Consider the following 21,299-nt stretch of genomic DNA (forward strand, 5'->3'; position numbering starts at 1 on the left):
AGAGGAAGAGAGAGAGAGTGATAGAGAAATAGAATTGGAAAATAGGGAGATATCAGAGGAACAGTACTATCCAAAGGCCCGCATAGGAGCTTGTACCTTCCTAAAGAGTAGTTGTTGTGCCGAATTGACCACTTTCTACTGCATCTTCTATTTCCTTTGTCCTCTTCCTTGCCAGAATGGCCAAGTTTTTACATCTTCTTGCCTGCCCTCCTCAGGGGAGGGATACATCAATTTAAAAAGAAAACTATATGTTAGGATCCATAACCCCTGTCAGGGGTATTTCCAGCATCTTTCAAATGAATGGTTTCATATAAATAACTGTAGCCAGAGTTGTTAAATTTGGGCAGGAGATCCGCTTGAGGAGCAAATGTACGTTCTCTGGGCCTACCATCATTGGTCTTTGTAATAGCATCAACTATAACAAGCAGATCCAACAACTCATTATCGAGTCAGATGGAAAAAATGAGTCCTCACACAAGTCTCTTCAGAGAAGACGATAGATGTAGAAGTATAGGAAAGATGGAGATCTGATCTGGATCCCCCCTCCTAGCCGTCGGGAATGTACCTTCTGATCCCGGTCCCGTATTGGGGATTCTTGAAGAAAAAACTCTATATAACTGCCTCCTCCTTCTAGGGTCTTATTTATAGTCGTGTGTGTCTTTTTAAATGGCATGTGCTTCCTGCCCTCCAAAATCGTCTCCTTCTGTATGCTTTGCTGAAGTACTTATCAATATTCTGCCTTCGAGCTGAAGCTTGTCCTCAAGTTTGAAATGGGGAAAAATTTGTTCGATGTTGATCCCATATTCGGTAATCACATCATAGGCTGGAAGGCCTTGCCATTTGATTAAGAGGATTAAACCGGCTGATGTGATTTTGGATGTCAAGACGATTTCTGGAGTGACGTGCCATTCATAGCTGTCAGTCAGAAATGAAGGAATGGGGGATGCTTGAATGTTTGGGCCCAATGCTTGTTTCAACTTAGAGATGTGAAACACTGGGTGAATAGTGGTTGATAATGGAAGATTGAGTTGATAAGCGACTGGACCAATTTTCATTGTGATTTTATAGGGTCCAATATACTTGGGGCTGAGTTTTTCATTGGGACGCCTCACTAGAGTTTTCATTCGATAAGGTCTGATCTTGACATTAACGAAATCCCCCTCATTGAATTGGACATCTCTTTGATGTTTGTTGGTCTGAGCCTTCATCTGGGATTGGGGCTTCGCCAGGTGGGTTTGGAGTGTTTGAAGGACCATATCTCTGTCTGTGAGCAATTTATCAACAGAATCAACTAGTGAGGCAGACGATCCATGTCACAACTGGGAAGGTGGTTCTCATCCATACACTGCCTTGAAAGGAGACACACCGATGGAAGGGTGGAACGATGTATTGTAGCTGTATTCGGCTCAAGGGGGAACATTTATGATTAGAATCCAGGCCTTATTTAGGATGATCATCTGTGAAACAGCATAAGTAACATTCCATGCCATGACTGGTAACTTCTGTTTGGCCATCCGTCTCGGGATGATATCAGGAACTTAGTAATTATCTGGTTCCTGTAGTTTGTGGAACTCTTTTCAGAATTGGCTGATAAAGAGGCATCCTCTGTCTGAAATGGTAGAGTTGGGTGTGTCATGTAATCTAATGATTCCTTTGATAAAGAGATGAGCAATAACTTCTGCCAAAAATTGATGTTTGACTGGAAGATAATGACTGCATTTACTATCAACGACAACTAAATAGAGTCATATCCGTCAGATTTGGGCAAACCTTCAATTAAGTCCATGCTGATGTCTTCCAAATCTGGTTAGGAATAGGTAGTGGTTTGAGTAAACCGTTAGGTGTGAGGTAGGATGATTTCTGTCTTTGATATGTGCCACATTTGTTCACATATTCCTTGATATCCCTTCGCATACCTGTCCAGAAAATTTGCTGAGATTCTTTTGTGGGTCATGTGAAATCCGCCATGGACGCCGTTTTTAGTATCATGAAACTCATAAAATATTGAGGATCGATGATGGTTTTGGTGGTATAACGATGTATCCTTTTTCGCACAAGAGCCCTTGATGAATAGAATATGACGGATGATTGGATGGATCTGCTGAGCAGTCAGGTTTTATCTGTGAGAGCTTATCATGGGAAGCAATTTCGCAATCAATGGTGGTGTGGTCTCTCCAGTGGCTTACGACAATATCATTTATACTTTCTTCAGAGTCTTCCATTGATCTAGACAGGGCGTCGGCTACAATGTTTTTCTTCCCTGACTTGAATTGAATTTTGAAATTCGGACCCATTTTTTTGATCATCCAAGGGAATTTCTTTTTGGTCATTCAAAAACTTCAGACTAAAATGATCTGTGAAGATGAAGAATTTCTGAATTAATAGATAGTATTTCCACTTGTTAACTGTGCCAACTTCCTGGAATTCTTGTTCGTATGCTGATGTAAAATGAGAGGTCAAGGATAGCACCTGACTAAAAAATGCAATGGGCTTGGATTGTTGTAGTAAGGCTGCCCCAATACCACTACTGGAGGCATCAGTTTCAATGGAAAAAGGTAATGAAAAGTTAGGTAGCTTCAGAATGGGTGCAGAAGTTAATGCAGACTTAAGTTTTGTAAAGGAGTGATGGGCGTCCTCAGACCATTTGAAAGATTTTTTTTGAGTAGGCTAGTCAGTGGTTGTGCCGGGCTGCATAGTGAGGTACAAATCTTCGATAATAGCCTGCGAGTCCCAGAAAACCCTGCAGCTGCTTGATAGTTTTTTGGTATAATCCATATAGTAATGGCGTCAACCTTTGATTGAGAAGTTGCTACTCCATTGGGGAAATCCAATGTCCCAAGAAATCCAATTGAGGTAGAAAAAATTTGCATTTCTGGGTGTTGAATTGAAGGCGATTATCTGCTATAGTCAAATGGGCCTGATACTGAGACTCAGGCTTACTGTACGCCATGATGTCATCATAAAAATACTAAGATAAGTTTTCTGAGGAATTTATGAAATATGAAATTCATCATGGCTTGAAATGTTGCCGGGGCATTTGTCAGGTTAGAAGGTATAACATTGAATTCGTAGTGTCCTTGATGAGTCTTAAATGCTGTCTTGTGGGCATATGTAGGATCCAGTCTGATCTGGTAGTACCTGATCAAAGATCTAGCTTGGAGAACACAGTCATTCCATGCAATTCTTCCAATAACTCAGCCACGATTAGAATTGGAAATCGGTTAGGTCTGGGAATTTTATTCAGTGCTCTGTAGTCTATGCACATATGCCAGTTACCATCTTTCTTCTTAACCATCAATGCCGGGCTGGAGAACGGGCTGTTGGGATGTTGAATAATCTTGCTGTCTAGCAGTTCTTTTATCAGACCTAGTACATTTTTTGTGCTGGCAGGAATATCTGTAGGGTCTGACATTGATTGGTTTGGCTCCTGGAATCAAATGTATCTTGTGGGCAATAGCTTGCTCAGGGAGTAAAGATTTTGGAATGTCAAAGACTGTTGGAAATTTATCTCTTAGCATGGCAATGCAAGGCTTGAGTTCAAGAGAAAGTACCTCCACTGGGTGGCGTGTGCGTTTTTTGTTGACTTTAAGCGTTTTCTCTAAGGATGTAAGCCAATCTTGATGGGTGTGTACAGGATTACAAGGGAATACCTTGGTTGGACTTAATGTCTGATCTGCTTGAATGGTGAAGATTTGATCATCCCATAAAATCTTAGTTGCACAAAAATCTGGTAAAATCAGCGAACGAAACCATCAGTTAATGAAGATTTAATTTTACCAGATTACCATAAAATCTGCTTGAATGGGGAAGATTTTATCAGTTGATTTATGTGATCAATTGATTATAGTTGCACGAAAATCATCCCAACGTTTTCATCCACTGAATGCCGAGCATGATATTTATGATTTCAAGATCAGAAGGAATGAGATCTTGATAAAGACTTAGACCCTGGATTGTAAGTGGTGTGCCTATGCGTAGCCCGGTAGCTTTTTTGATAGAACGACTTCCCAAGATGAGGTCGAAGCGCATTGACCCTTCGATTGGAATGTTGAAATTTCTGACCACTCTCATCTGAATAAGGTTGTGGGAAGTTCCACCCATACTTTCATTGAACCGCTGGCGCTTGGGCCCAGGCAAACTGTGGAGGGGGAGCCCTCCAGGATGGGTGTGTCATCAGTTTGCGTTAGATCATCTTCGTTGATTGGTATATCCTCATTTGTGTTCGCTTCTTGCACCAAAAATATATTTAACTCCCTCTTACATCTATGACCTGGAAGATACTTATCCTTGATTGAAATTATTCATTTGTCAAACGCATAATTTTCTTTCTCGGAGGTCGCAATAAGTTTGCAGTGGGCTTTCCAGTTGAAGAGGACTGCAATTTTTCTGCGAACGGTATTGCACTGGACATGTTTCAAAAATTTAAAAAGGATGATGAAGGTGCAGTGGCCTGCGAGAGTCTTGGACATGCCTCTTTGGAAGGAAATAATGCTGGTTCACTCTGGCCTGTTGGCCATGTTTGCCATATGACCTTCAGATTTGCTTCTGCTTCTATAGAGACATCCATTACCTGCTGGATCCCAAATGGTCGATACTTTGAGCGAATTTCTCGTTTTAGTCTATTAAGATATTGTTGAATCGAGTCTCTCTCTCTCCCTCTCTCTCCCTCTCTCTCTCTCTCTCTCTCTCTCTCTCTCTCTCTCTCTTTCTCTTTCTCTTTTTTTTCTTTCTCCATTTTTATGGCCATTTCTTTTGTGAGTAACTGTATGGGGGTTCTTTCCTTTCTTTTTATCTCACTTCACTTTCCTTTTAAGAGAAATCCCCGTGGTGAGCCACGTGATGGCCTTCACGGGGGCCTCTTAAAAGGCCCCCAAAGCCAAATACTTTTCTTTTGTTTTTTGTTTTTTAGTCTATAAGACTGTCTTTGTTTTGTTCTTTTTAGTCTACTCTCCTCCATCTCTATTCTCTATTTCTCCTAAACTCATCTCCTCAACACATCTCTGATCCTCCTCTACTACATCTACTGGCAGAGATCTCTGAGTTTGTCTGAGTTGCTCTGTTGCTGTTAGCTGCTCCCAGGGTTACTTGCGTTCTGTCTGTCTTGCCAAACATGAATTCTTGAATAATTTTGAAGGATTGATTGATGAAGGACTGAGTAGACAAGGAGAAGGTGCCCAAGACTCTTCCAGTCTCTGCTGGTTTTTTTTCCCTTATTTTTTCCCCACCAGAAGTCAGAAGTTGTGGAAGAGTGTTTGAGTGGTCCAAGATAGTCAAGATGGGTATGGTAATGCTGTGGGAGACCACTTTGATGATGATCCAATCTTTGCATCGCAATCAGCTGTGATAAATCTCGACAGATGAGGAATCTCTGATCAGGATCTGTCTGCTCAGATCGATGACACCAGATGATATGAGAGAGATTTCCTGATTTCAGTTCCAAAGTGATGATATGATGATGACTAGAAAAGAAATGAAGAACAGAGTCGAGGATGAGGATTTACGAATGTGGATATCCAGACGACACAGTCACGGATGACAACGATGGAGGAGAGGTACTTGACTGAACTCAGTCTGGAGAGAAGCAGACTACTTTGTGCCCCACTCTTGACCCAGAGATTGGAGAGCGCAGTATATTTTGAAGCAGAGATTATTTACTTTTTTTGATTCAGCAATCCCATCGTACGATTTATTTAGGAGCCAGCCCTTAACAGAGAAGAATTGCCTACAGGAGAGAAGCTATTATAGCAATCAGAGAGGCAGAGAGCTGATCAGAGCGGTTGCCTCTGATTGAGCGAGACTCAAAATTCCATTTTATCAAGGAGCAGCATTTTTATCAGGGCCCTGCCCCTCGAACGTAGCCTGGAATGGCGCCCTCGTCATAAGCAACACCCTATTCCTCTTTACTCACAAGCGTGATGCAGCCTGTGAATTACCCTGCTGCAAAGGCGCCGAAACATAAAAAGAGAATTGTTGAAGCTAGCATGGAAGAACCAGAACGCAGGGAGAAGGCTTAATGAATCTGAAGGGAAGCCACAAAACTCAGGAGCAGCCAACAAAAAGTGAGCAGAGAAAAAAAAGAAGAAGAAGCAGTTGGCAAAGTGCAGGAAGGTAGGTCCATCGTCAAAGGCAAACTACCATACATTGCATATTGGATTACTGGTGATCCAGCGATGCAATTCAACTATATCCCAGATGCGCTGCAGCAAGGCCGTATAGCCTGCTGAGAGTGAGATGTCAGTCTGACAGTAAAGGGAGAGGCTAAGAGGACAAAGTTTCCCCTCACAAAAGTAAAGAAGTCCTACACTGACTCAAAGAAGTCTTGGAGTTATCTGTATAAAAAAGTAGTTGACAGATTTACCCACAGTTTATTCGATCTGCTCAGGATTTTTTGTTTTGAATGACTGGTGTCAATGCACATAGTCTTAGGGCTTAGGGGGCTTTGATCTTAGGAGATGGCTTGCCTCGACAGTGCATGACTTGATGCATGGTGTCTACCCTCTAGATCAGGGTGATCAAAAGGGATCAAGGGATTTGACACGGACCTTTTGACTTACTTACCCTCCTTTATTAATATCCTTTTAATGTATCCTTATTATTTAATTGTTTTGTTATTTGTGTTGTGAAAAGTCGTGCTTGGTGAACTACTTTACTAGCCATGGATCTTTGGCTGATTTTATGTGATGATATACACAGTGATGTTTTTAATGCTACCAACGTGGAGAGTTTAAGTGCCAGCCATTATTTCATTGTGTTTGTTGACGCATCAGTCGGTTGTGTGGCTATACTTCAGTGGATCTAAATAGGAAACTATATACCAACGCATACTTCCCAGCTGTAAGTTAATAATTCATCAGTTTAAATTAGATCAAGACGCTTTAAAGGATAGCTTGAGAGAGTTTATCTGAGTTCTTAAGTCAGATTTTTATGAGGAAGATTAAGTCGACGGCCACCTGGGGAACAACACAGATGGCTCAATGGCTGAGAGGTTATTACACATTGGCCACTGCCTTTAAGTTATTATTTATTCACAGGTCCAAGAAATTCAAATATTTTGCGCAAAAGACACAGCAGCCTATACTGGGTACAAGAATTCATGAAAGGCAGTCTATTTGATAGTCAGAAGGATCTCATCCATGAGACCTCTTTCCTTCGACTTGATGGCCTCTGACTTTCGCCCGTTTCCTGGATGTGTCTCCTTCGCATCAGAGAATTTGGGTCGTGGACCCACGCAAGCTTATCTGCACATTTGTTGATACCTGGGACTTAAAAGGAGTGCTTCCACCTTCTTCAAGAAGACTGTGTGTCGCAGATGGAATTGGTGTTCTTTAACTGTACTCATTGCTGTCAATGTTGCTCAACACTACCCAGCTGGAAACTGCGATAATGCATGCACACAGACAATTTATTTGCTTACTGATCAAAATTGATCCCTGTTTATCACGATCATGGGGATCCTCCAGTCACCACACACTCAAAGTGATAGTTGATGATTGAAGAGATGGACAGATCCAGGCTGATTGAGCAGGGTGAATAGATGAGCTTATGGAATTTCGGATGAGCTGGGAGGAACCATATGTGAGAGGAAGTCGAACACTACTAGAGCCAAGGCGAAGTGATAAGAATAGGCGCAGAGGATGATGACTCAAAGAGCACTATAGCACGATTGATGAAGTATATAGGTGCACATTGTGGAAGGTGTCATCATCCAGCGGTAGAAGCAGTTGGAAAGAGGCCAGTCAGTATCGGAGTTTTTAGGTCTGCTGGGTGAAATTTGAAATCCAGACAGAGTCGCAGATGGGTTCCAATCTCAGATGGAAAGCTATGCCCAATGCAGGTATGCTCATGAAGCGAAACATGACAATTGTTACTTCAGGTGGAAGGGATGAAGGGGGAGATTACTTCCCGGTGGAATGGGGAGAATTTCCTGCCCAATAGACTTCAGAAAAGCTCAAAGTGGGATGTAGATGCAAAGTTTTACACAAAAAGAGAGACTAGATATGTTATTGGGAGACAACAGAGTCACATAGCTTAATAGACACCATTCCGAAAGTAATTGCACTTGGTGCTAAGATTGGTTGGGAGCAGCAAAAGTTTGATGAACTCGAGTTTTTTCAGTTTGATGTAAGTGAACAGTTGGTAGAATTTTCAGTTTGATGTGAAGTACATGATGAAAAACCTTTAGATGTGAGGAGAAGGAAAGGCTCTACTCAACGGGAAATGGAGACCGAGGGCATACAAATTACAACATCAGCATGGAAGTGGCATTGAATGGGCCAAACCAATCAGGAGATCATATTGAGAACGAGAGAAGGACTACCATTGATAGCAAGAACTCTACTAGCTAGAGGAGATCCATGCTCTGTTTAGAAGAAAGATATAGCTGGAGCATCTACTGTTCTACTAGTCTATGATCGAAGGGAATGAAGGAAGGAATAATAGAAAAAATTTTTGTGTTGAGATGAATTGCATGGCTATTAAAAATGAATTAAGAGTCTTGCCAACATAATTCAGGTTTGTTAAGCCATGGGCATGGGCACTGGGGTGGAAAGTTCTCACAAATGTAAAGTATCGTTGGAGGAGATTTATGAAATTGATGATGGAGCTAAGTGTAGACAAACTGTGACATTGAAATTGATTGAAGAACATGATTTGGGGACATGATCGACAAGGATGAGGGACTCCTGATAAAGTCAGCTCATTGAGTATATGAGGCAGTTTGGATAGTGAAATTCAGGATAAAAAGCACATTTTACAGCTTTGGTGCATCAAGCCATATCAAATATGATACATGACAGAAGGACAGCCTATATCTATTCTGGATACTGAAAGGTCAGCACTTGATGATTGTCTCAGTCGGTGATTGACAGTCTGGGTGAATGCGAGTTACTACGATTTGGGTGGATGCAGAAGTGATTGAGGAGTAAGAAGCAAGCTGAAGTCGCACACTGCAATGCTGTGTCTCTTGTCGAGCACTGGTTGGTGCGCATAGGGTTCGCTGTTTTGAGCAGCTGAACCAGGATATTGATTATATGATACTGAATGAATCAGCCTGGATGGTGAATTGCAAGAGAAATCGTATTATATGATGGTGAAGGGCAACAACTCTACTGTGACAACTGCCCCATCGATGGCATTTATCGGGCATGTTCAACATGACAGGACCAAGCATATGGGCAGAGTACATCATTATCTTTCAACCAAAGCTCGATCTCTCTCTTCTAGCAATCTGCCTGGGTCCCCAGGAATTCAACAGTGTTCTCCACCAAGTTAGCATGGTCAATAATCACACCCTAGCTCAGTTCCTTCCTGTTGACCAGCTCTCTCTCTCCCTCTCCTCCCTTTCTCTCTTTTCACTCTCTTCTCTCTCTCCTCTTCTCTCCTCTCTCTTTTCTTCTCTCTTATTCAAGCCTCTCCTTTATTCTTCTTTCTTTCTATCTGTTTCTCTCGGGAGTTCTTTCTTTAATTACTCTTCCACTCTGAGCAAATCTGGGTGCTCTGAGCGCTCCAAGCCACACTTGATCTTGTAATTTCTTTCTGTTGTTCTCTCCTAGCCACAAATACTTCTTTCCTGGGCCTTCTTCTTTTTTAGTCTCTCTCTCAACATCTCTCTATTTCTCCTAAACTAACAGATATGCTGTTTCCAAAACATCTTGATCCATAGGACGAAGATAAGCCACCAGTAACACAAATTCTCCACTATAAATCTGAAACACCACTGGTCTGTTGCAGGCTGAACAATTTTTGCCGAATAGTCTTCGATGAACACCTATATCTGTGCTCGAATTGCCTTATGAAATCTGATCAATTTTCAAATCCCAACTGTTTTTTGGCAATATATCAATCAATATTGAGCAGAACTTTCTAAATTCAAGGAGATCAGATTAAGCTTCTCAAAATGATAGGATATTGGCGTGAAAGAACCTCTCTACGGAATTCAACCATCCTTGTGCTTGTTCTCCGGAAAAGACTGGAAGGTTACCTTTACAAAAGGATGATTCTACGGAATTTCTCGAGCCACCGGTACCCTGCCGTACCTCTGAATATTTCCAGTCGCTGTTGGAGCAGCATTGGATGTCGATGCTGCTTGAAGCTGAATATGATAGCTCCCTTCGATCAAAGATAGCTCTATAAAATTTGCGTCGGAACTTCCATGATTGAAGCTGGATTCACGTTAGCCACTTCTGTATCAGATTTCTGCTCTTCCATGTGTTAGATCCCTTACCAAAATGGTACTCTGGTACCAGATTGTTACAAGCAGATCCAGTAGCTCGTTATCGATTCAGATGGAAAAACAGTTGATCAAGGTAGAGAAAAGTCCTCACAAGTCTCTTCAGAGAACAAGATAGAAGTAGAAGTATAGAAAAGATGGAGATCCGATCTGGACCCCCACTGTGGGCTGTTGGGAATGTACCTTCCGATTGCTCCCGCTCCCGCTCCCGCAATTTGGGATTCTGGAAGAAAAAAACTGTGTAGCTGCCTCCTCCCCCTGCGGTCTTAGTTACAGTCTCACATGCCTTTTTAAATGGCACATGCTACATTGCTTCCTGCTCTCTGGAATCATCTCCTTCTGTGTGCTTTGCTGAAGTACTTATCTGTCTTTATCTACCTATCTTTTATCTCCTCCTTCCTTGATAGAGATCTGTACTAGAGGTCCCATAAGATCCATATCATTATCCTACTTTAGAATGACAAGGGTGGAGATTGTAACAATAACTTAACATTTCTTATTGTTTAACCCTCTCAGAGATCGGTGGGTACGACAACAAGAAGAAGCGCTGTTCGGTTTGCTGATCTGAAGAGAAGGCAATATTGGTTTCCTCTAATGGTAATGTGGTGCTTTCATCGGCATTCGTCTTCCTCTCAACTCATGGTTGGTTAAATGAGTTCCTGTTATTGAAATCTGTGCAGATTGGGATTGGTCTACTTGTCCTTCAGCAGTTCAGTGGGATCAACGGTGTTCTCTTTTATGCCAGTAACATATTTAAAGCTGCTGGTGAGAAAATTATCTTATTCCTTGCCTTTCTTTGCTGCTTTTGCATCTAGAGTCTCATGTAGTTTTGGTTCAATTGTTCTAGTGGCATTTGGTGAAATGTTATGCCGGAGTTCTTTAGTTGTTTTAGAAGCTTCAATATAACCACGACGAATCATGTTGTTTGGTTATGTTATGACTCCGTGTCAGCTAACAGTTTCCTCTATTTGATATTTCCTTTATTCTCGTTTCCTTTTATAGATACAGTTACATGTAACCCCCTTTGTATCCCAATGAGGGGTACAAGGGAACTGATCACTCATCAATCAAGAAGTTAAGTTAAGCTTTTACATTCTCATCTGGGACATCCAGCTTTTGCTTTACTGGAAAAGATGTTTCCTTCTTTTGCGAAAGACCTTGAAGTTTCAAAAATTGTTTACGAGTCTTGTCAATTTGCAAAACATAGGAGGGAATCATACGAGGGAAATGGTGAGGAGTATGACTCCATTCTCTCTTATCCATAATGACGTATTGGGCCCATCTTCCATAACATCACTAACAGGAGCAAGATGGTTCCTTATTCTCGATGATGACTGCTGACTTGGGTACATTTACTCAAACAGAAATCAGAGGTTACAAGGGTAATACAGGAGTTCTGTGTGAGAGCTCAAAATCAGTTTGGCGTGACTGTCAAAAAGTTTCGGTCCGATAATGCAAAGGACTTCTTCAATGAAAGCTTGTCTTCATATTTGTTGACACATGGTATACTACAAGAATCTTCATGCGCGTATGCCCCACAGCTGAACAAAATACAGGTCAGGTGGTTAATAAGGCAAGGACTCTCCTTCATCAGAATGTGTTTAATATATGGTCTCCATCTTCTGAAGGTTTTTCACTGTTTATCGCTTAAAGAGGTCAATTCATCTAGTGATTTTCAAGGGAATATTCTTGACTAATCAATCTATCAGTTTGTAGTTCTCAAATTTTACCTTTTCATTATGTCTTCAAGCCATTTCTTGAACTTGGTTGTCTATTTGTTGTAAACTAGTTACATACAGAGTCCGAACTCTCCGCATTGTGTACAATGCCAGCCAGTGATGCCTTTCATCCTTTAAAAATGACCTTGTTGTGGTGCAGCCAAAATGCAGAGAGCACAACAACTGGCCGTCCCTGTTCCTCCTTCCCACTGGATACCTTATCCCATAGATAGTCACAGAAGGCTTCCTTTAAGTAGACATCCACTTCTGCTGTAGACTGGATGGTCCACACTGCCTGTGCAAATGGGCATTGGAAGAAAAAAATGAGAGTACTCTTCTTCACTCCCTGTGCACATATTGCACTATGTCGTGACATTTGGTAATCATTTCATTCTACTTTCTAAGATTGGATTCTCTAGCTAGTTCCTGAAGACCTGCGTCACCAATATTTGTTTATGGAGAATCCATCCTAACAACTGCACTTTTAAGGGTATCTATGGTTCCCATATGACTTGGCATGCATTGACGGTTGATGGTTCCTTAGATTGTATGTGTCTGATGTGTACGTATGCACCACTTGCAGAGAAGGATATGGTTTGCCATGTTATGCTTCGGTCATAGGTTGCAGATGTAATAGGTACTGCAGCATTCTCTGATAATCCTCCACCCTTTGTGCTGACAAGTTGCCTACAAATATTGTATTCTACCTGCCATCCCAACAGTCCCGAACCATGGCCCTAAGCATCCTCATGAAGGCAAATAGCCGCAGGAACTCTGCACAAAGGTTCCCCGAGCTGACCGGTTTGGCCAGCCAATGGTGAAAACTAGATCCGTCACCTAGTTTGGCAGTTAAAAGTTCTAGATTTGAGGAAACATTTGCCTCAAGCTCTTGCAGAACATAAATGCCCCTCTGCTCAGAGCTGCATGCTGCTCCTAGCCATCCATGGTCTGTAGCAGTCCTTTAAGACCTTGATTGCCATTTCCCCCTCCAGCCCCATTAGTCAGGCCACCCATTCGGTTTAAAGGGCGCACCCCAAGATGCAAGGGCCAACCCGCTCCCCTCCTCTGACCATGAGCCTTTCCATGGAAACCTTCTCATCAAACCTTCCAAGTGCTTGCCGACTTTGATGGGTAGCTTTGAGAATGGATTGAAGGTTGGGAGTGCTCAGAGCACCGACCATAACAGCGCCAAGCGACCCCGAGACCGCACTCTGGTCTGCCACCCTTCTAGCTGCCGCTCCATCTTCTTTATTACAGGCTGCTAATGTGGCCTTGAACCTCTGAAGCATAGGGACTCATCTGTTGATGGTGACCCAAAGCCTATGAAAACTGATTTGGCATAGTTTGTGTGAAGTCTTGAGAAGTCTATAAAGATGTCCAGCAGAATGGAGAGATTCTTGGACTCTATCAATCCCTCCATAAAGAAGGTTTTGTCTTCAGCATACTAGAATGGAGGGATACATACTAGGAAGCTAGGAATCTAAAAGCCTTGCAGCCGACCGTGGGATAAAGCCTAAGTAGGGGTTATAGTGGTGTAGACTACAAGGACGAACAATTGTGGTGGTCGGGGTCATTCTTGCCTCGGCCTTTTTGCAATTGAATCATATCAAGGTGCCCATTCGCCAATACCGAGGAGTGGGATGTGATGCATTCCTTAATACGCACCATCAACTCAATAGGAAATCATCTATGCCTCATAAATGTTTACATGAAGACCTCTTGGAAGTCGTATGTCTTTGTGAAGGCGACCTTCCACATAACCCTTGGTTTTCTTTCTTTTCTATGCTGCAAGGATCTCTGCTGCGATAATGACACCGTCCACGAGCTGTCTCCGGACGTGTTAGCCAAAACCTTCATTATGGTGAGATATATAGGGTTAGACAGCAAGATTGGGGAAAATCCCTCTTGCTGGTAGGCTCTTGGCACTTTGGTAGCAGAACCAAATAGGTACGGTTAATTCTCTCCATCCATAGTTTCCTTGCCTTAATTCCTCAAAAATGGCTTTAACCTCCTTGACCATCTCACAGAATGTGTTAAAGAAGAGTGCTAGAATGTTGTCTGACCCCAGGGGCCCTTCCCCATTGAGCCCCTTGATGGCCACCTGGATCTCCACCTTTGAGAAGGGCCTCAATATCTCTCCCTGATGTGTTGTCGTCAATGGACTTGATCTGTTGCTACTCCAACTCCACTTATTTCTGCCCCCCCTCTGTGTAAACGTCATGAAGTGTTTGGCCAGAGCTTGACTGACTTCTGGAGCTCCCAGAAACTCCTGATTCCCTGACTGCACCCTCTATACCTGGTTTAATCTCCTCCTTCCATTGGGCCTTAGATGGAAGAATCTCGTGTTTGTGTTTCCCCCCTCCACCTACGACTGCTTTGACTGTTGTCTCCAATCCATCTCCACCTTGTCTTCCTCCACCATTATCGCCTTGAGTTTCATTGTTCTTTCTCTTCTTCCGATAGGGTTTTAGTATCTTCCAAGTTGTCCAGGTTCTTGATGCAGGTTAAGGTGTCAAGGTGCCTACTACTTGCCTCCCTGATGTGTTGCCTATACTCCTTCAAGTGACCCCATGGAGAGCCAACTGAATTGGCCAGCAGCGTCGTTGTCAAATGATGTCCACATTCTGATGCACTCCTCCTTGGAGCTCATCTCGTAGAGTTCGGATATGTCTATCTTCAAATATGTGGGCTGACTAGATCTCTACTATGATTACCAGGTTAAAGAAGAGTAGTCTGACAGTGGGCGAGGAAATGAGTGTGTGTCCGCCAATGGAAAATGCTCCAGAAGCTACACTAAGTACAAGAAGTGATCCGAACAGGTGAGGAATATAGGGCTTGCCGCGCTCCTCCAACTGAAGTCGTAATGTGTCGTTCTCCTCAACATCCCCCTGCTGTGTCGGCCTCTGCTATCTTGTCAGCCTCCACCGTGTTGGCCTCACACATTACATTCTTTCCCTTCCTCTCCATGCATCTAGTGTTCGAAGCCTTGTCCTCTCTAAGGCCCGCCTCTTACCCCTTGGTTTCCTTTCCCTTCTTCATCTTTGATGTAGCCTTAGCACAAAAACATGGTAGGAACACGACTTGAATCCACAAGCCTTGCACTTCTTGAAGTAGTCTAGTCCCAAATCCACAGAACTAGCTCTTCCAACCCTTGAGTCCACAAGACATTTGTGTTTGCGTCTACAAGCACTGGAACACTCTCTTGCAAAGTGAACACTCAGAGGGGAGAAACAGTAGTTTCAGAAAAAATAATGATCAGCATTCAAGGGTACAACGGGCCCTTATATAGGCCACAAAGGTGCAGGGTCGTCCATATAGACAGTACCCTTGAAAGACCACTTAAAACATTAGAAAAAATAAGATTAGGAGTTTGACATGCCATATTCTGCAAATTCTGGGGCATGTAGAATATGCCAGAAGATATTGTGTGGCTTATGCAGATTCGCCCTTGAGTTATCTTCTTCAACAAAATACTCATAGATGTTACATACATTGAATACTTTAGAGATGCCCCTTTCTTCTAAATGCTCGATAACATAGGCGTCATCATTAATTTTTTTTGAAATCTTGTATGGACCATGCTTCTTTGGCTTTGTTTGTTGTTGGTGCTGACTGGGAATCTCTCTTTGCGCAAGAAGACCAGAACCATATCACATCTTCTGCAAAAACCTTCTTGCACCTTTTCTTGTTTGCCACCTCCTGATCTTTCTCATAACTTCCAGCAAGTGAATTGTGGATGTTTTTGTTGACTAACTTGATGTAGTAAGCCATGCTACTTGTTGCTAATCTTTTTCATTTCTGTAAAGGTAAATACAGAAGGTCTAAGGTATCTTTGGAGGAAAAAAATACAGAATAGAAAATGGGAACTGCTTGGTTGAGTGATTCACCGTTGGGTTATACGCAAACTCAGCTTGCGCCAGCTGTAGATCTCATTGCTTCGGTTCATCACCAAAAAGACACCATTACAAGTTTCATAAAGTTCTGTTGAGGACTTCCATTTGGCCATCTGTCTAATGGTGACATGTCGAGCTAAAGTTCAAGATAGTGTTTAATCTTGTCCTAAATGTCACCTAGAGGTGAGGGAGAAACTTATGATAAGCACCTTCCAAAGACTTATCAAAGAAGACGAGGCGTCACACGCTGATAAGCATCTTCTGAAGACTTACCACAGGAAGACGAAGAGTCGCACGTACGGGTCGCTAGACGCACGTGCAAAAGTTAGAATAACTGGCGGGAGGGGAGGCTATAAATAAAGAGGGAGGGCGTCGAGTTGGTTTTTCTCAGTCGCAAGGGGGCGGGCTGGTGGGAGATTCTCTATGCCAGAGGAGAGGGGCCGATCTGGCCTTGATCCACCTCTATCTTTTCTAGAGTTGTTCCTGCTCTATCCTTGCTCTCTTCTCTACGACACTTTTCTTCTACATTCTCAGTTTTCCCTCTGCACAACTCAGATCTGGGATTTTCTTGATTGCTATTATATTCTCTTGAGATCCTTGATTCGGGAATTCGTGAGATCTACCGAGGAATTCTATCAACTTAGAATCACGATCAGAAGTAAATGCTTTCTTGCACACCATGGAAGTTCATGATCTCTTTGAAGAATATATTCTCAACTTGGAACTGCATCATGCATCTTCTTGCATGGGAGAGAAACAAAATTCTCAACAAATTAAAATTCTTCAATCGTCTTCATTCATGGGTACAAGTGGCCTTATATAAGCCATTTAAGGCTTAGGGTCGTCCATAATGACAATACCCTTGAAAAGACAGCTTAAGCATTGGAGAAAATAACTTTGACAAGATAAAAAAGAAGATCAGAGCCTGACATTCTGCAGATTTTGGGGCATATTGAATCTGTCAGAAGATACTCTGCCTCAAGAAGGTTTTGACAAGACAAAACAGAAGATCTGCAATTCTGAAAAGGTGTAGTAGAGTTATTGTGGTTGTCTAGGTAGAAAAAGAATCTGTGAGGATTCTGATAGAAAAAGAATCTGTGAGGATTTTGTGGGTCTCTAGGTACTTTTTGGCAAATCTTGTCAGTTTCTAGAAGGATCTCCATCATGGGCCACCGGTTGTTAATGGGCCTTAATAAATGTGCTTCTGTGCTACATAAGACTGACCACAGTGGAAACCAACTAAAGATCTGTTGATGAAAGCATGTTAAGGCCCCGATCTGGGCTTATCAGAAGCAATGGGGCCCAAACACTTCCCTATATATTCGGCCCATAAAGGGGCTGATTCTGACTCGGCCCACCAAGCAATATGACTCATGGGTGTATCGTGGTCTCCAGTTAAGTCAACAATGTGGCTTGGATGTCACGATGGCTTGCAGGAACGGATGGTGGCATTCCTGTTTTCCCTTCTCCCTCTCTTAATCCGCCACCTGTTCTGTGACTTAACCTTTTTGGAACATTGATTGTGTCATTCTGAATCCAATTGTTTGAGCAAGGAAAGTATCTTACGAGGACACAACCACAGGGACAGCGGATCGCGGAGGGTTCTTGGGGGGAAGGACCATAACAAGGACTTCAACTTTAGCTCTTCTTGGATGACTTCCCAAGTAAAGGGCTATATCTTTTTAAAAGAGAAAGCTACCCTGACAAAAAGAGGCCAAATACACCCTCATAAGGAGTAAGGACGGGAGTGAGGGAGGACATTGAAGGACTTCAACTTCAGTTTTTCTTGACTACCTTCTTAAACAAATGGCTACAATTTGAGAAATCTACCCGGATGGCAAGCGCACAAATTGTCACCTGTTGAAAATTGCAGAAATATCCCTCAAAGGGTTTGGATTTGTATCATATTTCTTTCTTAATACACTGCCCAAACAACCCTTTTTCCCGTGTTTCCTTACTCATCTATCCTATTTGTTTTTCACTCTCTCCGGATCTTGGCGTTGTATAATTTACTCTGCATTGCCATTTCGTTCTAAATATTATATATCAGAATCGTATATTTGTCTTTGATCCTTTCAGGGATTTCATCAAGCAATGTTGCGACATTTAGCTTGGGGGCTATACAGGTTAGCTTCTCATTAAACTTACTTTGAACCATTTCCTTATTTTGGTTTCCACTGCCATTTTTCATGATGTCGTCCGTGGTATCTCCTAGGTTGTTGCCACTGCAGTTACCACTTGGCTTCTTGATAAAGCAGGCCGCAGGCTCCTACTCATCGTGAGTCTCTAAAGGTTATAGTCAAAAAGTTAAAAGGGCTCCTACTTATCATAATCTTATTTTTTTTCAGATTTCCACATCAGCAATCACCCTAAGCCTACTTGTTGTTGCTGTGGCATTTTATTTGAAGGTATTTTTTATGTGTTGATTGCATTTTATTTGCTGTTGCTATTGCTTTATTTATTTATTTATTCCTTGGATTTCTTATGGTGGTGTCGCGGTTCATACAACAAGTGCAAGAAGGCAATACTATAAATTAAAAATATCCAGATTTCTCTAATTTCCGTTGTTTTCTGGAGACAGGTAACAATTTCAGAAGACTCTCGCCTTTACCCTTTTCTGAGCATACTGTCATTGATGGGTCTAGTGGTATGATCCGTCTCCCCAATTCAAATATGTCAACTGTTCTACCGCATGAATTTTTTATTTCTGACTTGATGAAAATTTCTTTTACCCAGGCTTTTGTGATTGCATTTTCTCTTGGATTGGGCGCGATTCCATGGATTATAATGTCTGAGGTATACTTTGTCGTCCTTGCATGACCCTTCGGATGACCGAATGCTAAATTTTGTATCAGTGTCGGGGCTTTTATTCTGATGTTGACCCATTTACTGCAGTTACTGGTCTAACCCTGGGGTTAGATGATATAAATAGCTCACCATGTACTGAAGGGACTATCACTCATTTTCTCTCTTTTTTCCTACTATTAAAATACATCCCCGATGGGACTGTATCAGATTCATGTTCAGTTTTTTTAGCTCTGTAATTTTGATTAAAGTCCCTCAAAATGTTAATGGCTCAGGCCCAAAAAAATGCTCAATGGTTTTAATGCAAGCCAGATAAGCTAGGTGCTTTGTGAACCACTGTTTTGTTGCACTTTGACCACCATCGTTGAGAGGCCCTCCCCGATATTAGTGTTTCTTATGATCTTTGCTTGTTCTGCCTTCGTCATGACATGCTCCTTTTGCTTTTGTAGATACTTCCTGTTAATATAAAGGGTCTCGCTGGCAGCGTTGCCACCCTTGCCAATTGGCTTACTTCGTGGGTCGTTACAATGACAGCCAACTTGCTCTTGAGTTGGAGCAGTGGAGGTTTATTTCTCTTCCTTTATATGGTTGTTATTTCTTTTTCACATAAAGGACTGAAGGGCTGCGTCTTACCTGCAGGGACGTTTACTCTGTATACAATTGTTAGTGCCTTCACTGTGTTATTTGTTGTGAAGTTTGTTCCAGAGACAAAAGGAAGAACTCTTGAGGAGATCCAGTGGTCTTTCCGATGAGCCTCTTCTTTGAAAAATGAGGAGCTTGCGTTTTTTTTTTTTGCATGAGCTCTGCTGTTCAGGCGGAGAAAAATCCCATTATTCCATTGAGATATCCCAAGGAAATAATTTATTGTGCAGAACGCTTTACAGCCCAGATGAAATCCCAACGAACGGAAAGTGTGTACAATACTTGATGAACTTATATGTTCGGTCTTTGGAATGGTACTGAGCAGTATTTATCTCATCTGTGGCATTTCACAGTTACTACTTAGCAGGTATGGATTTTACAAGACAAGTCTGGCCCATTGACCTTGTTACAACGGTAAAAGACAACATTCTAAATTATAAAGGGGAAAAAATGCAAAAAATGAATAATAACACCCCAATGAGTTACCTGCAATTTGGTGAACTAACCTTTTCATTTTGCATTTTGTCAAGGAAAAAACATAGATTGTGGTTTTGCATGTCCTTTCATCCGCAGAAATAACTTTGTACTCTATCTACTTCAAAATGAATTTTGGGTTCAAGTAAACTTGAACGATGAGGAGGTGAATAATGCTTTCCAACCTAATGTAATCCTGTTAGATACAATTGTATTGTTGTCCTCGTTTTATTTTCAAATATTTTAGCATTTCTTTTACTTAAGCACCTTAAAAATTATTAACAAATTTTCACGTAAAGAGGTTCACAAGGCAAACTACTACTATTCTTATGTCATCTGTGAAGCTTCAACATCAGTTATTCCTTTTGAGTATACAATAATATCATCTTATCCTTTGCAATTCTCAGTATGTAATTTTCAACATGGAAATGAGGAATTTGAGGTTTCAAAAATGGAATCGAACTGTTTGACGAGGAGAAAATAGAATATTTTTGTATCATTGCTTGATTCTCTGCAATGTCAATTTTGATAATTTATCAGGTTATGCATGGACGTACCGGCATTCTCAGAATCCAATTTCTCAGTGGACCATGAATATATTTTGTTGTGAAAAACATGTCGGGTAATACTGGGTCACCTATATCTTAAGTGGCCCAATTTTCAAGCCTTAAGTGATCAAATAACGACCCATGATTCAACAATAGTTAACCCACTAGTGACCAATTTTATTCTAATAACAACCCATTATTAACAGAAGACCCATTAGTCATCCAATCACGCTTTATCTGCCCAAAATATCCATTAGTGACCACATAATAACACTTTGTCGACTAAAGAATGACCCATTACCAGCCAAATAATAACCCTTCATCTATAAAATAATGGGTCATTGATAAAAAGTTAATGAGAAAGAAAAAAATATTCATTCAACCCATATCATGCAACGAAAAACCCATTAGTGGCCACCTAATTTATACCCAATAAAAACCATCATCAACCCAATAGCAACGAATTAGTGACCCAATAACTACCCATTATGAACTCAATTAGTACAAATTATTAAAGGCATAACAGTTCTTATTTCATGATAAGAACTGGTTATTGACCCCATAAAAGGCATAAGTGATCCATTCTTACCCATCAACAACCTGAAACTATCTTGACTATCAGATACACGATTTCTCAGTCCTCGAGGCTCGAGTAGGACATGTTGATGGAAATAGATTAGCTTGGAGTGTACCCCACCAACCACTGAGTTTGGTTTGAACAGTGCCCTTGTTACTTGTCATGAACAGGTTCACGTGTAATCCTGGAGTATACCCCCACTAAACTACACAATTTCTCTTCTCCGGCCTTGTGTCATACCCTAGTTTTTTGTTCCTTTTCCCAAATAAGTGGGTCCGGAGTGGACTCCACCAACCTAACTTACAAGGAAATTGGATCCTAAGACTATAAAAAGGAGAACAACACTCAAGTTTGTCACTTCTGCTTTAAGACTCAGATTTTATAAGAAGGATTCTATATTGTCCCTTTGATGAG

General features: G+C 41.6%; 1 protein-coding gene across 1 annotated transcript in view; it reads left to right on the forward strand.

Annotated features, from left to right (window-relative positions):
- LOC144700857 (sugar transporter ERD6-like 6) overlaps positions 1-19,622 on the forward strand; it is a 22,245-nt gene extending 2,623 nt beyond the window's left edge. The window contains exons 10-18 of the mRNA XM_078572413.1: positions 10,745-10,825; positions 10,909-10,993; positions 17,919-17,965; positions 18,055-18,117; positions 18,188-18,247; positions 18,421-18,486; positions 18,576-18,635; positions 19,094-19,208; positions 19,284-19,622. Coding sequence (XP_078428539.1) covers positions 10,745-10,825; positions 10,909-10,993; positions 17,919-17,965; positions 18,055-18,117; positions 18,188-18,247; positions 18,421-18,486; positions 18,576-18,635; positions 19,094-19,208; positions 19,284-19,396 — 690 coding nt within the window. The 3' untranslated portion in view covers positions 19,397-19,622. The remainder of the gene's footprint in view (positions 1-10,744; positions 10,826-10,908; positions 10,994-17,918; positions 17,966-18,054; positions 18,118-18,187; positions 18,248-18,420; positions 18,487-18,575; positions 18,636-19,093; positions 19,209-19,283) is intronic.
- Positions 19,623-21,299: the final 1,677 nt, after the last annotated feature.

This window comes from Wolffia australiana, chromosome 3, assembly GCF_029677425.1.
Source record: "Wolffia australiana isolate 7733 chromosome 3, ASM2967742v1".
NCBI classification, from domain to species: domain Eukaryota; kingdom Viridiplantae; phylum Streptophyta; class Magnoliopsida; order Alismatales; family Araceae; genus Wolffia; species Wolffia australiana.